This window comes from Rhopalosiphum padi, chromosome 3 (genome assembly GCF_020882245.1).
Source record: "Rhopalosiphum padi isolate XX-2018 chromosome 3, ASM2088224v1, whole genome shotgun sequence".
Classification (NCBI taxonomy): domain Eukaryota; kingdom Metazoa; phylum Arthropoda; class Insecta; order Hemiptera; family Aphididae; genus Rhopalosiphum; species Rhopalosiphum padi.
In genome coordinates, this window is record NC_083599.1 from 23,040,757 (window position 1) to 23,067,674 (window position 26,918).

General features: G+C 28.2%; 1 protein-coding gene across 1 annotated transcript; it reads left to right on the forward strand.

Moving 5' to 3' along the window:
* The first annotated feature begins 1,295 nt into the window (after nt 1–1,295).
* LOC132927931 (uncharacterized) lies at nt 1,296–26,918 on the forward strand. The gene is made up of 2 exons (XM_060992497.1): nt 1,296–1,583; nt 25,705–26,918. Exons 1-2 carry the CDS (start codon nt 1,535–1,537, stop codon nt 26,313–26,315), a joined length of 660 nt encoding a protein of 219 aa, XP_060848480.1. The 5' UTR covers nt 1,296–1,534; the 3' UTR covers nt 26,316–26,918.

Consider the following 26,918-nt stretch of genomic DNA (forward strand, 5'->3'; position numbering starts at 1 on the left):
ACTTGTGATGGGGGGCAATTTCAAAAATTGAACTTCTTATTAAACCTAACGTTTGTGCACAAAAACTTAAAGCTTTATCCCAAAAACAAAATGGGTGGGCGATTAAAACGGTAGGCTCCCATACGGGTTCCCGAAAAAAGTAAAACATATTCAGAAGTTATAAACTTGGCAAACTAGCCTATAAAAAACATTCGCAATTGTTCGTTTTTCGGTTAAAAATTTTATTTTTTGATAAGGGACATTCGTTTGCAATCGTGTTATAAAAAAGATAAAACGTTCGAAATCGTGTTGCGCCCATTTTTTGTAACTGTTCTAAAAATTGAATGACCCCCGTGTTTTTGTACATTTTATCAATAGATTAGGACTATAATACAAATTGAAATTTTTAAAAAAAATATAACAAATTAAAAGATCATGGTTCACGATCAATAATTATTTTATTTTTTATTATATGGTATCGAAGAGATCGATAATTATTGTATTATTTTATGTTTTACTTGCTTCCTTTGTGTATAATTTTGCGACAATGATTGTTACAAAATTGAATGGGTGTAAACACTATATAAACTTACTATAAGTCGTGTTCAATAGAGATTTATTAATTCTGGAAATTTACTGGTAATATGTGTTCATTAAATAATTACAAAAATAAATTTATTATGTAAAATATACGTCGATATAATTTAATATTACCTATATATATATATATATATACTTTTGCGTCCAATATTTTGTTTTTCGTTTCAGAGAATTCTATAATAATAATTGCCTTGTCTTAATATATAGCGACCGTCGTATAGAACGACGCGCAGCGTTTCCATTACGTTGCATGGAACCTATACATTATTGTCTCACCGCAGAGAAAAAAAAGTAGTAAATAAACAGAAATAACTGCGCGCGAATAATCGCTCTGTTTAGATGTATATAATTCCTACTTGCAGAACATAATAATATTATAACTATTATAACTATATATACGAGGTCGTCGCAACATCGTATAACACTATTATTATTACTCATTTATCGTATAGGTATATATATATATGCGTATAACGTTAAATCGGCTATTACCTATAATTGTCCATCAGGGGCGTCCTAAAATACTTGTATACATATATATATATATATAATACGATGAGAAAACGACTCGCAGTCGATTAATTCGATTTTGTCGTTCCGGCTCGCCCCACAGTGGTGTTATAACGGCTATACGGATCGGCGGACTAGTTGGACTCGGGACGCACCTATAAGACGAGGCCCTCGGAGACAGATATATAACATTATTATTATCATCGTTTCCTCCATTAGCGGTTTGGCGGTCGGAGCACACCGATGTTGCTTTGTCGTACCCAATTTCGTTTGACGCGCCCGCAGTACAGTTGTACGTAGCTCAAGTCCATCACCTGCGCCGCAGTATAGTTACGACTGTGCGCGGATTGATATTATAATAGTTACCTGCCTACGACATTGCCGCGGTACACGCGTCTGCAGATGTTTGGTGTCCGCCGGCGATTCTGCAGGACGATTATCAGACATGAAACGATTTTGCGCGTTGTACGCAGCCTTTGTCCCAATCACTGCAGGTGAGTGACGTTACATAGATATACTCTTACCCAGAGGTGGCGTATAGGGCAAGGGGAGGCTGAGGAGTACTCCGTCGCGGATCGTATTTGTTTTAGTCGACAACCGTTAATATATATATACTATTTATACATTACAATATATTATTATAGTTATCATATATATATACTGCGTGTAGTCTGAAATAATTAATTCAATTAATATAACAATAAAGTTTTGATTAATATTAGTTACTTACCAATTTAATTTTTACATTTTTATTTCAAATTGTTCTGTATTTTTACTTTTTTAAGTTATTTTTTCGTTTTTATTACTTTTTATGATATTTTTAAAAATTCCTGCCAATTAAAATTGATTACATGTGTTTTATAAATAATTATTTCAAATTTTTGTACGCACGTCGCACTTAATTTATAATATTTTATAGTTGAAAGATTTATTTCCAATTAAATTTATATATTTTTTAAATTATGAATCTTAAGAATATTTTCAAAGCACTTTATACTAATTTTTTTAAGATTATTATTTTAATATTCTTTTGAACGTCACTGATGAACGAATGTTTGATTTAAATTATTTTAACCATGTAACTAAGAAGAAACAGTTTTTTAGTTTCTTTACTTGTACGTAAACCATCGTATATTATTATTATAAGCAATTATTTGCATTTAATTTATAATTAAAAGAAGGATTTCTATTATTTTATTTTTTTCATTTTAAAATAATGCAAAGCAGTTAGGTAAAAGTATGTATGTTTTTTCATTTACATGTGAATAAATCCGTATAAAATATTCGATTTCGTACGAGAAAAATAAATATTCACAAATACACAACAAGTAGTTGTACGATACTTTTATAAATAAAACCGGCAAAGTCGTTCTGCAGTAGGTCTTTGATGTTCTTTATGTTTCTTTTCCTCATTTTTTTCATACAGTACTGTTAAACAAAAAAAAATGCATTTCTTATATTCTACAAAACACATTCAAAATAACTTGAATATAAAACTTTAAATAATATTACTTGTTCCTACGCAGATATAAACGAAATACAAAAAAATATCCGAAAATTATTTTTGATAAATCGAAAAAGCTTTTATTTATAAGAATTAATGTTTAACATTTCCAAGTAAATAATCTTTAATTTTTTTTTAAAATGTAAATAGCGCCAGCTTTGGCAATTGTATAAAATAAATTAAACACCTATATTTTATATCATGTAGAATTTGTAAGATTTCGAATTCACAGAAATAATATAATATTGCGAGTTGTGACGCATAATTTAATTCATTGTTCGTTAAATTAATGGTAAAATAAATACCACGAAACTAGATATTTACAAAAATCAGTTAATAACTTTTCTTTATAAAACCAACGGAATGTAAAACTATTAGCATAATATATTTCAGTAGTTACATAGAAACACTACCAATTTTGTACGTGCCATGAACCACTAGATCGTATAATATAGCATAATTATTAATTAGTATAATAGAAAAAGCGTTTTTTAAAACGTTACAATGGAAAACAAATATTTAAAAAAGCAAAAGAAAAACGAAAAATATCTTATTAAAATTTGTAAATTAAAAAAATAATTATAAATAACGTTATTAAAAATAATAGTTTTATCTACTTTTTTTTTACATTAAACCTAAGACACTTTTACATACTATCATTCTAATGAATACTTAAATTCTATTTATTTTTGTTACACTTGTAGGTAAGATAAATTTTAAGTCGACTAACTTCTGTTAACGAAAATAACTAATGTATTCTGAAATATTTAGTTGTTCTTCTTTTTTATTAAATAATATATTTTTTGTCATTAGAATATTTCTAAAATTCAACTTGGTAAATCTTATATTAATGTTGAATTTCATTGGTGCTTACAATATCTTGTTATTATTTTTAACATACAACTTATAAACGATTAAATAACGTTGAACACTAATTTTTGATAACGTTTAAATACCCAAAAATGGTAAAACTAAGTATATTTTATAATTTAAGTCCTGGATTAAACGAAAACTACAATATTTAATTAAACAAAGGTAGTAGTTATTATATAATAAGATAGTCGCTGCATCTGACTGAGAAAATTCTAATTTAGAGGTTAATGAGAAGTGTCGAGCTCGAATGCAATTTTACGGGCAACTGGATGTTAGTTGCGTAAATATTTGTTTTCGTGGGTACAAAATCTACTACTGCGTATTTATAATATATAAGTTACGAACTACAGGAAATATGGAATATAGAGCAATGTATAGTTTGGTTAGTGGACAATATTTTGTCCTGTCCAGGCATTAGTAATATATTTTGCATTAGTAATAATTATACCAATAATATTAATATTTTGAATTGTATTAATCAATAATATTCTGAAGTTTTTATTAATATCTACAATGTCATGGTAAATAAATAATCAAGTTATTATTTATTACTATAATATTAGAATTATTTAGAATTTAATCATAAACTATTATTATTTATAAGTACATGATTGATTAGAATAGCACTTATGAATCGCAAAATTTATTTTTTTTCTATATGCTTGCATTTATTTGTCTTGCAAAGCTGCGAACCAGCGAACGACCATCCGCATTTGAAGAATTTTTAGATAATTATATTATTATTATAAATTACAATTATTTTAAAATAATCATAATATAATACTATTTAATAAAATGAATTGTCATCGTTTTAAAATATTTTTAATTCAAATTACCTGGACAACGTGTTCATTGCCCGTAACATATATATGTAAATAACATATTATTAATTATAGTTATTACAGTATTACACGATATGTGTACTTACAAGGGTATAATTTCAGTCGCTTGATAAATGAAAAACAGGTAAAAATTAAACAATAATTGGGCAGAAATGGATTGCAGAAACAATACATATAAAAAAAAAATAGCTCACTTCAGTCACATCTTAACATAAGTTATCGATATTTTTGGTACCATTAACTGTGTTATAAAATATCACAAAAATGTATTAGTATTATTCATTATATTTTAACATTCGAGTCACTATAGATTCAACAAATGTATTTTTATTTAAGTTCAAAATAACACAGAATAAACAGTTTTGGCCAAAATTCATTTTTATAAAGTTAAAAGTAAATTGTAAAAAATACCCATTCCATAGGCAACATACGCCGCCAGCGTAATGAAGAAATAATAGGTGTTCAGTAAATGAACTTTTTCGTAGGATACAAAAACTATTATCAAATAGTACCTACTAGTACTAGCAGGTGTCTAGGTCTCAATTTTAAAATTTAAATTCATTATTATTACACTGTTCTGTCACGATGAAAGACACTGTAACTTAAAGTTTTTCCACGACAACGTTAATGTAAAATATTGTTTATTAATCAGTAAAAATGTAAGTTCGCGTACCCTGCAATTGAAGCGATAAAACCGAGAAATAATAATAATATTAGTTATAATTCGGTCCGCCGAAAATAGCGAACGACTTTAGAGGTGTTCATCTCGAATCTGGACTGTTGTCTACGCCGACCCCTCTCCCACCACATAAGTGTTGAAAATAAACACATGGTTAACATTTGGTAAACATTGAATTATAGTTATTTGATATATAACCACAATGAAATCGTTTGGAAAAATGAACCACCGCGCTTTGTCCTCCGAATAACGCGCCGTACCAGCACATGCTGCACACACGTCTATAATCTTAAATCTACCCGTACACTTTTATACACGCTGTATATGAAACATAAATATTTAAAACATAATTTTAAAATCATATTGTTTACAAACATAGTCTAAATAGTTGACACCATATCGGACTTTGACACAACAATAATAATAATAATATCAATAATATTATATTATTATGTTGTATCTGTCTTACAAACATATACAAGATGGCAGAATTTGTTTCCAGTGGTTCCAAATTCGTATTGTTATAATGTACTTTCAATAATGGAGTGAATTGGCCTATTATCAAATTTAAAGGTACCTACCAAAATATTATACTGTGTGTTTTTGTAAGATATTTAAAATTTTAAGTGAATCATGATAATTCGTAAATTGTAATATTGTATACATACCTACTCGTCGTGTACTTACTGCTACTCGCTTACTTATTACAGTTCAAAATTGAAGCTGCTAAACACAAATTTGTTATGACATACCTACGTTTGTAACAAAGACACACGCGAGTGTTGCGTCCTCTTAGGAGCAACAATAATAATTTAGCCGTATTCTATATTTAATATATCTACAGGTGGATCCGGCTGCAAAGTGATAAGAAATAAGAAAATAAATTTGAATTTTAAGTAAATGCACTTGTAATCGGCTTTCTAAAATTTTTGATTTTAATTTCTTCAACATTTCCACAATTTGCTGATTGATGATTCCTACTTTTATGGATTTAGGATTTAGAGGATAAAATCAAAAATGCGAGTGAAGTCTTAATTAAATTTAACGAAAAATTAATTTTTTTATCAAAATTCTTATTAACTCGATAAATAAATATATTAGAAAAATAACACGTCTAAATTCCCATGTTGCGCGTATATTTGTCACAGTAAATCACCACTCCAGTCCACTTATCTATGAAGTATTAAGGCATTACAATTACATAAAACTATTTTTATTTGAAAAAATTATGTGTACAATAATAATTGTTTAAAAATTGTATACAAAACTTTATAATATTTATAATATACAGTATGATGGACTCATACTGTCTTATTATATTATAAGAATTGTGAATATAATAAAACAATAAAACATACCGATACCTTCACTAAAATTTACAATTTTAAAATAGTTTTAAGAGAATGTCTCATCTGTAAGTATTATTACTGTTTTACAAATACGTAACACTCCAAATATTTACGTTTAAATTGTTTAAAATGTGAACTATAAATAGTCCTTATTTTGTTATTAAACTTCATTAATTTTAATATTAAAACGAATTTATAATAATTAATATATTATTGTGCTTATTGGAAGTGTTTTCTTCGATATTTTAATTTTTAAGTGAGTATTATATTATGTATAAACTTTAAAATATTTAAGAAATCCTCTTAACTCACTTCAAAATTAAAATATCAAAGAAGATTTTAAATGTTCATTAATGTATTTATTAAAATATTTCTAATTATTATTATAGTAATAATATAATTTATAACCAATGGCAATCATTTAACTAAACAAAAAATACTCGATTTTCTTAACTTAGTTCATGCTAATTACCTACTAATAATTTATTAAAAAATCCGATTGAATTTTGTTCAAATTGTAATTGAAATTGTAACGATTATTTTAGAGTATTTAATATTCTCCTCTATTAAATTTTAAGCCATTAAAATATTTTACCATTATGAATATTATATTGATTTTACAACGATTTGTGGATTTGTTTATCTGATGAAACTTTTTGTAGTAGAAAAAGTGCTTATATTTTTAACTTTGATCATAATCTTTTTTTAGTAAGAAAGTAAATATAGTTAATAATTTAGAAGTTTAAAAGAAAGTAAAAATTCACTATATAGGTAGCTAGTTTTCTTTATCATTACTATATTATTGCAGGTAAAAACGGAGATTTTCCTAACTACATTTCCTATTTCGTCAAAATTTAAAAACGAATAATCGTATAGATACTTGAAATTTTACTCTTTTGAAACCTATTTTTAGACATTTGATATTATTATTGTGTTAGTTATTTTTTTCTGTGGATAAAAAAATTATCTGATTTAAAATTTTAAACTGTTTTCATTAAGATAAAAAGTGAACAGCTTTAACAATGTTTTGTCTTTAGCGACTTGAAAATATATGTTTTAAAAACGTTTATTTTTTAGTTATTAAATAACGAGTGTCTTACGTTAAATGGATCACCCGATTACACGCGCTGTCGGTATTACGTCGTGTTTATAATTATTTAGCGCTTAGTCAATTATACGAGTACCTACCTACCTTATAAATACATAATATATGTGCTTATTTTGTATATTATATACAAGTATTATAAGTTCTAAACTTCAAAGCCAACCAGCGTGTAATTCACGTACACGTGGGAATTATATAGTTGCGGTTCCCCGAGTTTATAATATATATTATAATTGAAACCGCTATTTATATATATATATACTCGTATATATAGGTATATAACAGGTACCTCGTTTTATACCATCATTTTGTCCGCGCATAACGACTATATAATTATTTTATTACAATTCGTTATATATATATATTATAATTTATAGCGTAATAGAATATGTATTGATATTACGTTTACTTACATTATAATATATTATACAATGGTGGTGGCTAAACGTGACGTTTTGCGCCATTTATTGCGGTCGAAAAAATATTTGCCCGGAAAATTATATATTATATATATAAGTACGTAATAGCAGGTATTCGCGGACACGACGATCGTTCTGCGAAACTAGAACATTCGACATCCGACGCTGCACTATCGTAAGCCACGATAGACTGATATATCCTGGTAAATGTTAAGACGAAGGAAACTCCGAAATCATCCCCATTACCAATTCATCAATGAGCGCACATTTTTGACAGAAACACTATATTATACATACATACTTACCGAGCAATAATTATAATTACGGAAATTGATAACATATTTCAATGTGTACATATTGAATATTAAGTATAATATTATTATAACATGCACTATACGTATATGCATTGTTTAAGATGAATGTTTCTTTAAATGAAAATGTTATTATTTTATCGGGATAACTACAGCGAATAATCTCTACAATAAGCCCCGACAGTTTATATACTATAGTCATTTATATATGTTTCATTAGTTTTGAGATTTTTGAGATGGACGTAAAATATTATTCAATAATCAGTCATTCAGTCGTCACTATATTGGATTTTAGTAAATATAACTTGTCTTAGTATTATTTTGATAGAGTTTAAAAAACATTATTTGAGCGGACGACTCGGGACTAAGCCAGGGAGTTTTAGGCTCCGATCTCCGACTATATATTGTACGACATGTACATTTTACGTCTTACCGACAGCGGACTATTATATGTCTATATAATTATGCAATTTAAACAACTAATAAACTATTGTTTACACTATTTATATTCATTTTAATAGCAATTAGGTATACGTCGTAATATAATAATTATTAAATTTTAATATTTAATACTACATATTATTATGCAGCTGTAGCTGTAGACGCGCAATACGCATTACTATAACAATTATAACGGTCAGATGATGACTGTAACAAAGATTATAATATATCAATATTATTTGTAAATGACATTTTTAGTACACACATTAATTATTTACTAAACAACTTCAATGTACATATGACGTGCCATGTGTAAATGTTTTATTTATTTACTGCTAAAAGATTAAGAAAATATGTTTGTAATAAACAATTGATTGAAATATTGATGGTAAAATAAATATAAAATGTAAATAATTGTCGGCTGACGAAATGTTGTGTCTGTCTAAGGCGTAAAAACTATTTCATTATTTCCACTCGCGGTAAATACCATCCGCGGTCGGAGGTCAAATGTTCATTTTCCAATCGTTCTATATGTGTGCACAATCCACAAGGTAATAATTTAACAATCGATAATGCGATCTTTTTGCAATTTATCGATAGCTCATATTAATATATTACGGGGATGAGCAACTCAATACTCCTACTAGAGGGCCAATTTTTTGAAGGGTGAAAATCTAACGGGGCCCAAAATAGAAAGCAAAAGCAAAAAATAAAAGTCGAATCAATTTACAATTGACATTTTTATAGTTCAATGCTAGATAAAAATTTATACTAACGTTTTACAATAAAAATTCTAACGTTTTATATTTTTGTGTTAAGTAATTCGAAATGTATATAGCACGGGCCAGTTAAAAATAGTATCCGCGGGCCGCCAGTTGCCCGTCTCTGTGATATATATTATATTATATACAAAGCGTCACATAATCGACATAAAATAAAGCGAATATTCCGAATATTCGTCTTCGATGAAGAAAAAAAAACACTAGCTGTGCACGCACACACACAAGCGCGCTAACTATCATCGCATCCTTTATGCGGCGACAAGAACTCGCAGCTTTGGGACGTAAAAAATGTCGTTAAACTTTAACTTTATAATTTATAGCATAATAATGTCGAGTGAATTTACGTACCCACGAGTATATACCTATATACAGTATAAAATATAATATATAATTTTACGTTATAATATAGTGTATAATATTTAGTTTTACCGAGAATTAATCACGCGCGTAAAACACGAGTGAATTTATGGCGATTTATAATATCACGGAGAGCGTGTAAAAAACGTTTAAATTTACTACGCTCGAAAGATGTCACCGCGTCCTCGACTCGCATAGTTCGTAAAGATAACGCAATAACGACAGCGACGACACGATAACGATGACGAGTCGAAGGTGCGTTTTTTTAAAAAGCAAAATAATATATACCTACCCACTTACTTACCGTTTAAGCACTGCTGCTCTTATACGCGTCGACAAACTGCAGTTCTGTAGAACGGGAAATTGTTCCGAGTGTATTGCGCGTGTCCGCGATTTCGTGCATTATTATTATTGTTATTATAGCGTTTCGAACCGATATATTATTACGTCTCCAATAATTGGCGCCTGATCGACTCGATCGTTTTGATCGTCTTATTATATTGACGTCCTTCCTGCGGTCTTAATGGCCAATAATTCTACGATGTCCTTCGATAATGTCTGATATACGTATACTGGATGATCAAAATTTAACGTAAGACATCACTCGTCATTTCAAAATCTTTTAACGTTTTACGTAATATTATTATTATTATTTTTTTTTTTTAACGACAATACCGGCGTAGTTTAAATGAATAATGAAGTGAATTCGTATATACAAATTACAAGGATACCCCACAAGATGTCGGTCCACATCTCCTCTCGTCGTCTAAACTTTTATAATACTTCTAACTATTTTAGACGACTTATTTTAAATTTAATTTTTATAGATCGAAAAGCTCCGAACAGTAATATTTTGTGTAGGTAAATGAAATGAAAAATGTATATTATTGTCATTCAAAAGAGAAAAAAACTTAAAAAAAATAATAACGATAAAAATATCATTTCTTTTCCAAAAATGTTGTTTTGCAACGACTTAAAATTATGTTGGATAAATATTTTTTCAATACGTTATTAAGTTTTTTCTAGAAACTCGAGTGTTTAACGTCAAATGACGCGCTACACAAAGCCCGTTTCGTTAAAATTATTATTATTAATAAATGGTTTTCCGAAGCTCGACATTTTTGACGGGCTTCACGTTATCACTTATTGACTATTGTGTTAGAAATACGGGTACTAATATTAGTACGAGCAGGTCCAATTCGTTGATATATTTTACATTAAAATAATATCATATAGTTGTAATATACAACCTGTACGGTAAATGCCGTACCCTAGAAGGCTAGGACGCGAGTGAAGTTCACTTCCCCGTGTTGACCAACCGTGACTAAACTTTCGCTAATATATTCAAAATAATTTTTGTTACATATATTATTTAGGGAGTTTATTGGCTATATATAAATATTAAAAGTTTAAATGGGCGGAGTAAAGTGGAGTAACATTTTGTTGGGTATTTTTGTACGAATCCACTTCGTTCCTCTATAAATATTAAATACAATATGTTGTCACTAAAAATAGAAAAAAAATAGATGAGCTAAAAATTAAAATAAATAGTATTTATTTTTAGAAAAATGTTGTTTTTAAATGCTTTAAATTATGTAAGAACGAATATTTTTAAAAATATTAAAATTTTTTTGATATTTTTATAGTGTCTTACTTTAAACAGATCACTTGGTATACGCCATTGTTTAACACGCAGTTGGTATATTACTTAATGTATACATACCTCACTTACTGCATGTTGAAGTACGCATTAGCCAATTATTCAAACTTTGGCCACGAAGAATAATAAAATTGTAAAATTGTGTATAATATATACATTAACAGGCTAATTTAGCCAATAACCAATAAAGTATTACTGGCTTATAGCAACAATGTATGATTTATATTGTTATAAGGCACCTATGTATACATAATAAATATTATAAAGATATAATAAAATACGTAAATAATTCGTTATGTAATATTATTATGGATTAAGACTTTTACTTTTACTAATGAATAATATAATATTTATACTAGATTCTTCGCGGAACAACCGGAACATAAATAATCACGAAAAACAACTTTTAGCACGTTAATCGGGTTTACTACATAATCGATTTTATTTATTTGGTGTAACTTAAAAACAAATTACCGCGAATACTTGAAGTTTTCATCAAATATTTATATACGTATGTACTAACATTTTCTATACGCAGTGAAATAATTTTGACTGTATTTGAGCTACTCGTAGATATTTTCTATTTTCAATTTAGTTTCTCTTACAATTATCGATAAAACGTTTATCGCAAAGTCAAAAAGCATAAAAATTGAATACAAGGTTTTTCATAAATTTCTATTATAGCTATTTAAAAATATTAAAAATTTATGGTATGATTTTTTCGTAAAGCATTTGATGTTGAAATTTTTACAAAATTACGAGAATGAGCAAATCATTTTATAGTTGAAGATTTATAATGTTTCCAATTTGTATTATAACTAAGGATTAACAATTTAATACAAGATTTTACATTAGTATAGTTCTTACTATATCCAAAATAATCATAAAAATATACAGTTTCTTTTATAGACATTTTAAGTTAAAAATGAACAAAATTAAATATTTAAATAAATAATAACGATTTTAGTTATTTCGTTAAAATTTAAAAATATTATTTGTTGGTACTAATTATAATAATTGAAATGTTTAATGCACACCATTAGTGTCATTAGTGAAATGATTCAATACATTTTATACACACAATGATATTTTCAAGTACAATATTATTGGCAATAATTAATTCAACTCAACCTACCATATTATAATAGCAATATAATATTTATTATATAATATATTTTTATTATATTATACATTTATACTATAAAATATTAATACCTTTAATCTTTATCATAAAATATACTTAGCAAGACAAGCTGAAAGTTCGTCTTTGTTCAGAATCGTTTTTTGTATGCAATAAATTATTATTTGATTCAAATTTAATACATAAAGGTACATTAAAATAACTTATACTCAACTACGCGGTATACTCGAGACTATATAATATAGCAGATAGCTGTTACTTACATTTTTATTTTTATTTTTTTTATTTAACTTATTTTAAGTTAAAGCTTCACATAAACGCAAAAAACTCTTATCTTTAAATTATCGATTTCGTCTTCTCCACTATTTTTTTAACTTCCAGTCCCTACAGATTAACAATTAAACTACCAATCTATAAACTCTATCTTAAGCCGATATGGACGTACGAAATCCAATTATAGGATTCTGCAAAAATCTCTTACAACAACCGCATTCAGCGTTCCCAGCCCAAAACCCTCCGAGCTATAACACCAACGCCATTTTACGTTTCAAATCAGTTCTTACTTAATGATCGTGCCATCATTTTTGTATCCGATTTGAACATGTTAAACAATTATGACATGTTGAGTTACAAGTTGATCTTTTTTCACATATTATACTTTCATCTGTGGGTGGTATATTTACAAATAATACAAATACATTATTTATCAATACAAATACAATATTACATACATCATTAACGTCTAAATTGGTAAGTATATATAATAGATAATTTTGAATTTTTACTTTAGCCGTTCTGCAGAGATTAATGTTCACGTTAGCCAATTTTGGACTTTGGCCGGAACACGCAGTATCATATTGACATATTTTATATTTATTTAATATATATATTTTACACATATACTTTTATATTATCTAATATTATTTTAAACCTATATTTTATATTGTGTCAAAACATTCCAAATAACTGTATGCGGTTTACATTTAACAGAGTTTAAGAAGTGGTAAATTTAATTTGTCACGGAAAACGACGTGCAGGATCAGCTATAGGTAGCTAGTATAGGTATAATATAATATTATCACAATTATCGAAATATTTCCCGCAGAGTTTTCGGACAGTATAGTTAATAATATGACTTATACAGTACTGTATACAGGGTGATTTAATTAGCGCAGATATTCCTTATTCCCTTTTAATTAAGAAATCCCTTTTTAATGTTAATTAAACTGATTTCAAAATTTGAACGAGTGGTTTATCAGTTACTAAAATTTAGTATGTTTTATACTAAAGATAATAGTCCTTAATTACGCATCTATATTATCCTTAGTAAATAAAATTAAGAAATACCTGACTAAAAAAAAAACTGACTGCTTTTTTTATTTCTAACTACTCGTTCGAAGTCTGATTTCGATGCGTCAACATTTTCAAAAAAATTATCTGCAGTATAGTTTATAGTAGAAAAGGAGAGATCACATTTGAAAAATAAGTTAATACACTCCACAAGGCACTCTGTAAGTACTACTATTAACTTACTAAGTAGTACAAACAATTTCAAGAATTTCAAAATATGGTATATTTAAGACTTTAATAGTAAAGGTATTTGAAAATTTTAAAAATCAGATTTTGAATAACCGCACTGTTGAAAAAAAAAATAGGGTGATGGTTGATGAGTCATCGTGTATATAATATCATAATTACGACGACAAAAACAAAACGTATAGATAGTGCGTTTATTTTATTAATGCTAATTGTCCGTGTTTGGACTTTAAACGTCTGTCATTGTTGCAGTTATATTTGCGTTCTCGGAACGTCGATGGCAGCCATCATTTACCTAATAATAACTCGTGGCGAATAACTACCATCTATTTGTGTGTATATATATAATATAAGCAATATATACAGGGTGATTCACCGGACATCCTCGCCCACATTTGTTCTTTAATACTTAATCATTTATATTTTATAGTGTAAACTATATATATATATATATTTATATGTACACACTTTTTGTTTGTTGCCATTAAAAATATGAGTCCTCTTGTCCCAACGATAAAAAATTGTTTTTTAAAAGACACCATTAATTTTGTTACAGTAAATTGATAAGCTGCGGCTGATTAAAAGAAAAAAAAATAACGCATATTGTAAAAATGCATATTCAATCGATTAGTTCATGAACTATTGAGCTTTAGTAGCTATTTGTAGTACTTATATATAAATGTAGTATTTACGTATATGATAATATAATATGTTATAATGTTATTTTAAGTGATGGATATGTATGGTGATTTGAATATAAAATATAAAATAATATAAATACGTATGTTTATGAATTTTATAATAATATTTAAAAACTGTCCGAGTGTAATAAATATTAGACTAAAAATTACGTATACATTTTATTTGATGTAAAATCATTATAATAAAGATATAATATTTTTTATGTAGAATTTAATAACTTAGAAACTACTCATTTGAATGACGCGGCTTTTGATGTATAAACATTAAAAAAAAAAAATCATTTACTTCATAATATCATTATAATATCTTACTTTATTAAAAAAAAAAAGGTGGTACCCATTCTAACAAAAAAATTTGTAGTGGATATTTTATAAATATTATATAATAAATAATAAATCTGAATAATTGAAAATACGCAAGTTTTATTACCCGAATAATATTTAAATAACTCGAATAATATTATATTATATTATTATTATACTATTATATTCATGTATTAAAGGGTTCGTCCCGTATTGTAAAAATAAAAAAAAAAATAAATAAAAATATTGCTTATAAATTCTGGAAAATCAAAATTTGAATAAATACTTCAATAATAATTGAAGAAAAAATGAGGTCGAATATATTTTTGGTGAATCATCCTGTACACGTGTTTACTATATTATATATAGTGGCATAAGTAATTTACTTATGATATGTAGTATAAATACGTATACCTATATAATGCTCACGTGACCTTTTAAATCATATTTCCTCTCAGTGTTCAGTCACGCGTAAAAAAGTCCGTTCAAATTAAAGTAGCGAAAACAGTTTTTTTTATACGTATAGGTGTTTATCGAACTCGACAAATATAATATACTTATACGCATCCCACCTGAAGCCCGCTAAGGGAATGATTTTCTTTTTCATAATATTACACATAGATACCTCCATCGCGTATTCACGCCGCGCCAATCTTGTTTACGATAAAGCCATAACGAAGAGCTCGAGTCTGTCATGATTACATCTACTTTACAAGATGATTCACTAAAAAATAAAAATGCTTACTTCCTCTATTTTTTATTTTAATAATGAATTTATTCAAATTATGATTTTTGCTATTTTTTTTTAATATACTTTAATCTTTAAGAACATATTTTCAAATTCTTGAAATTTTTTTTTATACCTACTGCTCAATGATGTTCAAATTAGAATCCTTTTTTTTAAAATGTAAATTATTAATTGGATGAGTTTTTCTTACTCCTTAAATATAACCAGAAATTTCAAGAATCCAGAAATAATGTCTAACTATATTTAAATATTCAAAAAATCAGATTTTGAAAAATAGCATTAGTAAAGAAAAAAAAGGTCGATGATCATCGTCTATTTATATATTATACGGTTCGACTATGTTGGTGGTGTTGGAGACTCACGCAAAAAAATTATAGTTTGCTACTCGTACTGTATTATAGATAAACGCAATCACGCTCGTAATAATAATTGCCTATCGAATACTCCTTAAAGAAAAAAAAAGACGCACTTCCAACCCCCTTAACCTATTTATATATTTTGTAATACACAATTCAATAATATCATAGTAAAATGACCTATTATAACATTTAAACCAAAGAAAAACGGTAACCTCTTACCACTCCAAAACCAAAAACAAAAAAACACCGCCAAATAGGTAACCGCTCTGTTGTGCAGTAGGCGTCAAGACGTGTATCTCGTCATTGAGTGGGCACTGAAATGCATGGAATACATTTTAATATAATAATAAATCGTTGTACTTGTACGACAAATAAGTAACGATTCGAAGAAGGTCTAACTTTTTAGTAATCTCAAGGTCACAAAAACAAATATATTTTAATAATTATATATTAAAATCTTAACAAATGTTATTAGTGTTTTTACCCGCTTTATTATCCGCGATTAACTTAAAAAGTACTGATAATTTTCAATTTTGAATTGTTGACGTTCCAAAAGTATCGATTAGATCCAATTTTCTATCAGAAAGCTCACTAAAAATGATTATCAAAACTTATTTTACTAAAAATGTGTCTTTAGACATAAAAATTAATAATAAAAATACATCAAGGCACTCAAAAACTGGAAAATATGGTATTATTGAGAGTATAATTAAAAATTAAAAATCAAAATTCATAAAATTAATTATTAAAGGAAAATATGAAGATGGACATGGTTGGTGAATCACTTTGTATACTTATACAGGATCTAAGTGCAATAAATACATAGTGTATATTATATACTTATAGATTTCACAATTTTTACTTACATTTTATTTTATTACATATATTATAATTAAAATATTAAATAAATTGGTTTTTTTTTTATAAAAATGTAATTTAAACAATGTCAACTTGTGTACTGTGCGTTGTGAGCTTTGGGGGTGACGAGCGGGCTTGGTCGTTTTGCTCTCTTTCTATTAGCTGCCACTTCAATATAAGTTAGGTTACGCACGAAACTTTTGACACTCTTTACTGTTCCTGTCACCACGCACGGTGTTCTTATACTAAAAAAATAAACAAGCGCACAAGCACATTGTTGCGATTATTTATTTGGTCTGCCACAGTTCTAAAACGAATCTCAGAAATTACACATGTAGTAATATACAGTGTGCGTCATAGCCGCGCTGGACTAATATATTTTTTTATTTTAGGCCATAAAAGTCGTGGCCGTAGCGGTTATGATGATACTTACTTGAATCGAAATTTTTATTATTTCGCACGGCGCCTTAGTAACGGCGTTACTGCGATGTTTTTGTTTTTCGTCTCTAAAACATAATACTCATAATATTATTCGGACATTAAACGTAACGAGGCGTGTCTAAGCCCCGAACGGAATGATGGTTACCGATATTGCAATTGTCTCTGTCTTTCACTCGCGCAATTTAATAAAATTGTCCTTAATTTACGTCTAAACAGCATTAGGTATACGATCGATTTGATGAAGCGATAAATATTATAAAAATATACTTGAAGTTAGCGTTTAGACAGATCATCGTTTTAGCTACATTTTTCAATTTAATAGAAGTTATTTTTTAAATAAAAAATGTAATTTTTAGACTTTAAAATTGTTGGTGGTTACATAAGGAGTGAAATTCAAAATAGTGCGACGATCGATTTCGTGAACTTTACTTTAAGCTTAATAAAAATCTGTTTATATAATTACTATCACGTTGTTATTACATCGATCACACCTATTAATATTGATGTATGAAATCTGAATTAGTATAGTTTTTCCTTTTTTTTAAACATAATATAAAAGATATAGACAAAAATTATTGATACCCGATATCAGAGAATTTATGCTAAGGACATTTTAGATACTTTAGAACAATGCATATACTTGTGCAAAATTGATAAATTTATACAACTATTTGTTTCGCCAATATCCATATTGCTTCATTTAAGCTTCAATAGCTGCAAATCGAATAGTTTTATAATTATAGGTACGATAAATTATACCTATATTGGATTTTTTCAAATTTTACTGGACTATTGTCGTTCAAACTGTAAATACAAAATTTAGTGTAGTTTAGTAATATTAAAATAAATATATAAAATAATATTTTATGTTAGATTTAATATTTTTTATTTTTTATTATTTATTGAGTTATTGAACTGTTAAATATAAATTTTAATTAGGCAATGACAATTTAAGCATTAAGACTGAAAGTGTTATGTGATTCTGAAAAATAAGCGATAGTTAATAATTTATCGTGCGAACATAGATAAATGCAAAATGGTAAGAAAATATTGTTAGAACGTTGCAGGTTATACTATGTTTTACGATTTGACGTTAAATAATAAATTCCTATATTAACCATACAATAATAAATTCAACATTCATCAACCACATACCCGGTTTGTACGCGCAATTTAAAATATTTTAAACCATTATCTTATTAAATAATTTTTATAATACTATATCATCAATGCTCATAACAATAATGACAACCATTTATAATCACAATTCATAAAATAAAGCATTAAAATTATTCATAACTCTTAAGTCTTAATATTTTTACGTACTGAACAACATTTGAATAACAACTACACGTTTTAATGGCAAACTGCACAAGTTAGCGTAAACTCATCTGGTGTGCTTACAATCAGCGGATTACCTCTTGAGAATAATATTATATTCTCACCGTTTTGCGCTTGAGTCATCTCTCTGGTTATTATGGCGATTCGAGCGTATACATTGTGACTTTTTAACTACAAGTACTATATATTCTTAAATTATTTATTTTTAAATTTACACGATAGTAAAAAAGTAGATTATATCGCTCGAAATATTAGTACCTATAATATTCTATAGCTGAATAACGTAAGCTTCGTTCATAGTAACAAAATAAAAAAACCGTTAAATTATTAAAATGCCCTGACAAAATATTGTCACATCGAAACAACACCTATGTATCCTCCCCTTCATTCGGTTGGCCTAATATATAGGAAAATAAAACAGTGTGACACTCTGGGAGGAGGGGGAGATACATGAAACAATCGTTTGAAAAATTTGTGAAATTATTCAAAAATTTTTGTTGTTGCTCATCCGTTCCCCACTAATAATTTTGTTCGATTTCTTTCAATGGGCACACCGGAGTTGAAAAGCCGTGTGTAAAATTTTTGAGTATATCTACCGATTCCGCCGTAAAATAATATGTTATGGTTGAGCATACAAATTGATCATTATTGCAAGTATATGTATATGTATTGCCCATGGCTATGATGTACAATCCAATTTCAGCGGGTCACGTATTGTCATTACATCATATTATCATTGTAAAACTGTAAGCCTATGCTGCCTCTTGCCTTTGATATATGCCTTTTTATGTGGGTTTGCAACTTGAAAAAGCGCAACGGACAACGCACGTACAGACATCTCGAATTATCAATAAATATACAGTAGATTCTCGTTGTGTAAAATCTCAGTGGGAACAGAAAAATGTTCGAAATATCAAAAACCACAAGATATCGAATTTTGTTAAAATTCTTAAAAAATAAATTGGTGAATATGTTCAAAATGCATAGTTTGAATAGGTACTTAAAGTTAAAATACTACATATATATTATATCTACAAATTACAATGATGAATAAATTCATTTTTTTTTTATATCCGTCATTACGGTTTGTTTAATATTACTTTTGTTTTTGTAAGAATGTAAAAACTAATTATAAGTACATTTATTTTACGCTTATTTTCCATTTCATTGTATAATTGTACGAATTACTGCAAAAATTGATTACCAACGCGTGAAAACACAATCACTAAACTGACTGTATACTGCTTAATTTTTGTTCTTACTGTAATAAAAATATTATTTGTGTATTCGAGATAACGAAAACGAGTCATTTTATTTTGAGTTATCGAGAGCAAAACGCTATAAGTGTAATGGTAATTTCGAGAGAATTTCAATGTAGTTCGAGATAGTAAGAAGCTACTGTATATGATAAAATATTATTTAATACGCGGTTAAAAATTTAAAATGCCAGGAATTTACGAGAGTAAAAAATTTCCTTGATAATCGATAGAATATTATATGAATATTATTATTATATTTATGGACATTGCCACATCGGACAGTAACATATTATTGTATCTATTCGAAAAAAATTGCGTGAGCTTACACCTTTTTAGCGTATAAGTAGGTAAAACCATACGATTAAGTTAAAAACAACTTTCTATTCTTAAACACTATTTTACACGTCATATTGACATATTATGCAAGTTACTGTATAAGTAGTTTATTGTATACTTTAAAAAGATTATTTTAGGATAATTCTTGAAGTTTTCAAAAAAAAATGTGTACGTGTCAAGTCATCACATACTAAGAGTAAAAGATCAATATAAATTATTAATGTACAGTAGATTCTTATTATGCCAAACGTCGTTATCTCTAACAACATTATACTAATAGTTGTAGTAATTTGTATACAATGTACAGTGAAATGAAAAAAAATTAATTTATTCATTATTGTAGTTTATTGATATGTATGTAGTATCAGTACTCTAAGTATTCAAATTATGTATTTAAGCATTCAAATTATTTATCGATTTTTTTTTTAAGTATTTTAATAAACTCGATATCTCAATGTTTTTGATATCTCGAACTCTTTCCTGTTCCCTTTGAGCAGGGCCGGGCCGATCATTATCGGCGCTTCTGGCGAAATAAAAATTTGCGCCCCTCAAAATAAAAAAATAAATGTTAACTTATTTATCTATAAGCATAATCAATACTTACTGTAAAGCTTAAATTTTTTTATTTTAATAGTTGAAATAACAAAACTTTAATAATATTTCAAATTCAAATAAAGATAATAATAACAAATTTTGGTTTGCGCAACAATACAATGCGAGTTGTGAACTCAATAATTTTACTAAATTATAATTTATAATATGTATGCAACAACAAGTATATTCAATTTTAAATCACACCATCGTCTTAAGCACATAAATATACTTCGGATTATGAAAAAAAAATTCTTAAATACCATTTTAAATTATTAATATCATTGTGTAAATCAAACTACTTTTACGCGTAAAACATAGGCGACTGCTCGGTCGTCGGCTCTATGACGTCACGCGGCTATCCATCTACTCTCATTATTTTGTTAAATAATCATTTTTTTAACTTCGGATTTTAACCAAAACATTTTTTATTGTGTTAACTACAATAATACACCAATAAACTTAAAATTAAAAAAAAAAATTAGTGTTTTGATGTCCTTTAATCCAAAAGTACGCAAATTTGTGCATAAATTAAAATAAAATAATAAAATACAACGGGAAAAATGACACAATATTAATGCTAATAATTTTTCATAATCGTTAAATTTTAAATAAATTCTATTAGAATATTTACCTAATTACCTTATTCTATTTCAGGCTTCACTGTTTCAGAGCGTAGATTAGGTAGGTATAGCTCCGTATGCGCGTTGTCATTCAATCGAATGTCGATTGTAAAATAATCGAATAATTGTTATTGTAATTTAATAATACGATTGTGTGTGTGTATATTGTATAGCTTATTTTAATACTTTAATTATTAAATAAAGTTTAATATAATCTTTGAAAATATTATTTTGGTCGATTTAAAACTGATAATTATTTTATATACATAATATATCATAGCTGTTCTATTTTTATAATTGTCGGCCATGGGAAACGCATTAATATTTTTTACATTATTATAAATACAATATAATATTCCTTTTACGATACCATTCAATAACAGCCATCGTCGATCGTCGTGTATGAAAATTTATTTCTGTAGTAAATTTTTTGCTTAATTATAAAAATTGTAAAAAAGTGTTAAATATATAACACAATTAATGAATTAACACAGTATTAATCAACTCGCATCTAATAACAGATATTAATATATTAAAATATTTTGGCTTAGATTTTCAAATTCAAATTTTATGATATCAAATTTTGCGCCCCCATTCCTACTCGATATTTTGCGCCCCTGGCAGATGCACACCTTGCCAGGCCCTAGGCCCGGCGCTGCCTTTGAGATTTGATATAACGAGAATCTACTGTAATTATTTGTGAGAACATAAACATGGAATTATAATATAGTATAAACATACACATGCATCATGCATGACATAAGTAAAATTAAAAATTATTAAGTTCAATTGTGATATAGGTGAATATGCCGAAGGTAGATTTGAAATAAAAACAATATTTAAACAGTTTGAAGTCTGGGAATCGTCATAAAATGCACAGTTATTAAGAAAAATGGTCGTAAAATAACTATACTAAGCAAATAAAAATACGGTATGAAATACATACTATAATTATTATTATTGTATTTAATTAAATAAAACTCTTATTTACGGTATTTAGAGATTTTGAAACATGTTTCTATAATCTGCATAAATACCAAAGAACTAAGAATTTGCTTTCATATTTACTTTGAAAATAAAATAAAATTCAAAAACTGCAATCAAAGGTAATGCTAGTGAACACGTGATAATACTTTGGCTATTTTCGACAGTGGACATATATTCTGTTCTTCCCGGTAAGAAAGTCTTGTGGAAATATCAATCTATTAATTTTTTTCAGGAAATATCAGTAAGGTTATTATTTAATTAATTAGATTTAATTTACTTGTTAGTATGGTCATGTCGTTTATCATATTATTTTTAAATGATAAAAATGTTAAAATTACACGTATAATATGTATGTATATTCATCATATACAGTATACACCTACTCTACACACATCTTATAGGACTTATATACATTATAAGAATTGTATTTATTTATAATGTTTACAATGTTTTGGTGATACAATTGACATGCCTTAAAATTGCTTTTATAGATTTGTGTTTAACAGTGTTAGAATAATAGTGGCTCTCAGGTTTACATAACATAGTAAATAAATTATAAAATTATCTGTTAAAAAAAAAATCTGTCAAGTATGCAATAAAATTAAAATGGAAAGCATAATAAATAGCCGATAAAATAGCTGTTTAAGAATGTCGTTCATAACAACATTGATCTCGTTTTGCTTCTCATTATGAAATTATCTGTATAATATTATTATAATATCAATATTAACATCGTATCATTAGCCGCCTACGCATAGATTCCACAGTATATTCTATCCAATAGGAAAAGGGGACGTGAAATAACAAAATAGCCTCTTTGTCCCTCGAAACAATTAATATCTTGAAACCCTATTGAATTTAAAATATTTCAATTTCATTCAGTATTTTAAAAAACGTCGACGTTGTATGATGTGTGCCTCATAACTATTAATCCGGTTGACATGGATCAGAGAAAATGTAATACATTTTTGTTTTGACCATAATTTATTGATTCAATAAAACAATAAACGTACCTATAATTAGTTCGATTAAAATAAATATAATTAACATAGTCTACCTGCTATGTCTTGTATAATAAAACAAAATGCATTTTTCAACATTTTATAATACTTGATTACCTATTACGTTTCAAAACGTGAGTATAAGAATAAAATTATTCATAAATTGACCAATAACTTGTCTTGTTTTATTATAATTGCTTGAAGTACTACTGATTTTCAGTGTTATCTAATTTATTAGCATAAAAATGATGTCTCTCCATGTACAACATATTACCATTAATAAGGGACATAAACAATTAAATAATAATTACCGATTAAATGTATACTAATAACGGGTACAAGTCATGAAGATATTTTTTTTCAAATATCATATTAACCATCCATTTTTTAAATACATAAATAGAAATTGTTCCAGTTGAGGTCAATGTGGATACAGTATAACGTATAGACTTTTAGAAGGTCTTGTACTAGAATTTAAATATCTATAAAAATAAACAGAATAAGATTTGGTTTTACTTTTCTTGATACATATAAGATGTCATAAATATTATGCATTAAATTAAATATTATATTAGGATATTTTTTTAATTGTAGGTTTATAAAAGTTGTAGATAATATAATATGTTTTTAAAGACCATATTAAAAAAAGAAGATTTTTCATGCGATTAAAGAGCAAATCGTGACGCGTTACAAATATTGTTTTTTCAAATGAAAAACACCCTTGTTTGCTGTAAATTGTAAATCGGGTGAATTATTTTTCAATTTTGGCGCATCTAAATCTCAATTAAAACAAGGATAGTTACAAGACTTTAATATAGGTAGTCATTAAACTTTACGTACTACTAACGACTAAAAGGACAAAAAATATAAAAGTAGTATTTTGTTTATATAGTGTCTACCTTGCTATTATACTCGAAAAGTTTTTATAAATTATGAACTATTATAAACAATATAATAACTACTATGATTTTTAACCCTTAGTAAACCCCGTTTCACGTAATATCTTCTAAACGTATAATTATATGAACTACCATTAGTATTAGTACAATTATATGATTACCTTTAGTATTTTAAGTTTAATAATTCAAAACCACCCGATTGACTTTCGATTTGTATACATAAACAGTTAAAATATATATATTATATTTTTGACATTATTGTCTCCTTAATAACTTAACATAAATATGGACAATTTGGTAAAAATAAAGTTTATATCGTCAAAGGACATTCTTTAAGTGGCATGAAAAAAAAAAATCAGGTTACTTGATAATACTATGGTCTTGATGAATGTATATTATAAGTAGGTACTGAACAATTTCAAAAGTTATAATTAGTATATGAATTAATTATTATCAATGAGGAAAAACGATGATGAGCATGCATATCGGCGAATCACTCTGTATAATATGGGCAATACTACCGACCCGTATACCGAAATTAATTAATGTACAACGCACAAGTAATATTATTATATACGTTAATACAGTAAAAATCGTTTATATATTATAATGATACCGGTTGTAGTGGCGTGCCAGGCTTAATAATGACATAACAATTAAAAACTCATTTTATTTATAACAATATATGCTGATTTGCATCGGTTGTTATGATACGTTCTAATAACGGCCATACGAATGCAATGACATAATGAGTTTTATAAGAAAAAAAACCATTGCGAATAAAACTAACAATTTTTTTTTTTAACTTGTGATCAACACACTTTATACTTTTTGATAAAAGGCAAAACAAAAATAGCTAATTAGAATGATTCTTGCTATGGTAATTGGTTATCGTGACTTATTTTCCTAGTCCCTCAAACGTTGTTATAAACAATATCTATATACTGCAGTAACGTAGCCAGGAACGCAGCGTTTTCAAAAAGGGGAGGCCAAACCCAAAATACTAAAAAAACATAATTAACAATAATAGTTCATTTTTATATATTAAGTTGATACAGCAGATGGGGGGATGGCCCACTGTCTCCCCCCCAATGGCTACGCCACTGTCTATATAATATATACTGTTTAATGTACGAAATGTTCTGACGGAAAATTTTCCTTTTCCTCAGGACTGGTGCTGTTGTGGCCTGTGGACGATGTGTTTTCCGCCGACTCCGCTGCCCCGCCGGCGACCACCGCCACCGTATCCTCGGCAGTGGCCAGCGCTTCCTCGGCCATCGCCACCGCGTCTTCGGCCATCGCCACCGCTTCGTCGGCCATCGCCACTGCGTCTTCGGCCATCGCCACCGCCTCCTCGGCCATCGCCACTGACCCGTCGGCCGCCGCAGTGGACACGATCGCTTGCGACAACGATACCGCCGATCTGTGCAACACCGCGGACGCCGCAACTTCCGCCAAAAGCGGAAACGACGACGATTGCAGTACGGTCGCGTCTGCTCTGAGGATCGGACACGGTGCGGACGAGTCGCCGGTCGCGCGGGTCCACGACGACCGCGGACGAACGGACCGAAGTCTCGACGCGAATCCTCACCGCCGCGCCGACGGATACGGCTTGAACGACGTCCGACCGAGGACAGCCGGCGTGAAAATGATCGAGCAAATCATATTGACCGCCGCGAGCATGTTTTTCGAAAAACTGGAAATGGCCGTGTACATGTCGCTGTACAAACTCAAAGTTATCTACACCACGTTGATATCGCCGGTGTTACATAGTTTTTAACCGGTAGTGTTTTTTTTTTTTGTTGTTGTTGTTCAGTTGTTGTTGTTGTTGAAAACAATTTCTCCCTTCCTTTTGGATCGTCAACGATGCACGCTAAAATAACATTATTGTATACAACGATAATACGATATTGTATTCGTTATATAATCATACATTTTCGTCGCCTCTGAAATCGCCGGTAAATCGTATACCTACCTACGCATTGTGATCGAAAAATATTTATGAAAAAAAAAAATACCCGTTTCGTGATATGCAGTTATCTATGTGTTTCATCGACCAGCCGTATACATGAAAACTACTGCAATGTGCATATAATTATTATTTTATTATTACACATATTTGATATTATTATTAATATTATACCGTATTATATATATTATTATACGGCTCGGCAGGAACGCCATACGCGCCCGTCCCTGTCCCGTCATCGACGTCGAACGACACAAGCTATACGCCTTTATGTGTAGTATGGCTATATTAATATTATATATATATATATATATGTATACGCGTGATAATAAAAACACCTGCTGTTGCGAATATAATATAATAATATCATGTACGTACGCCACTGTTATTAATATAAGTATTATTTTTATTGAA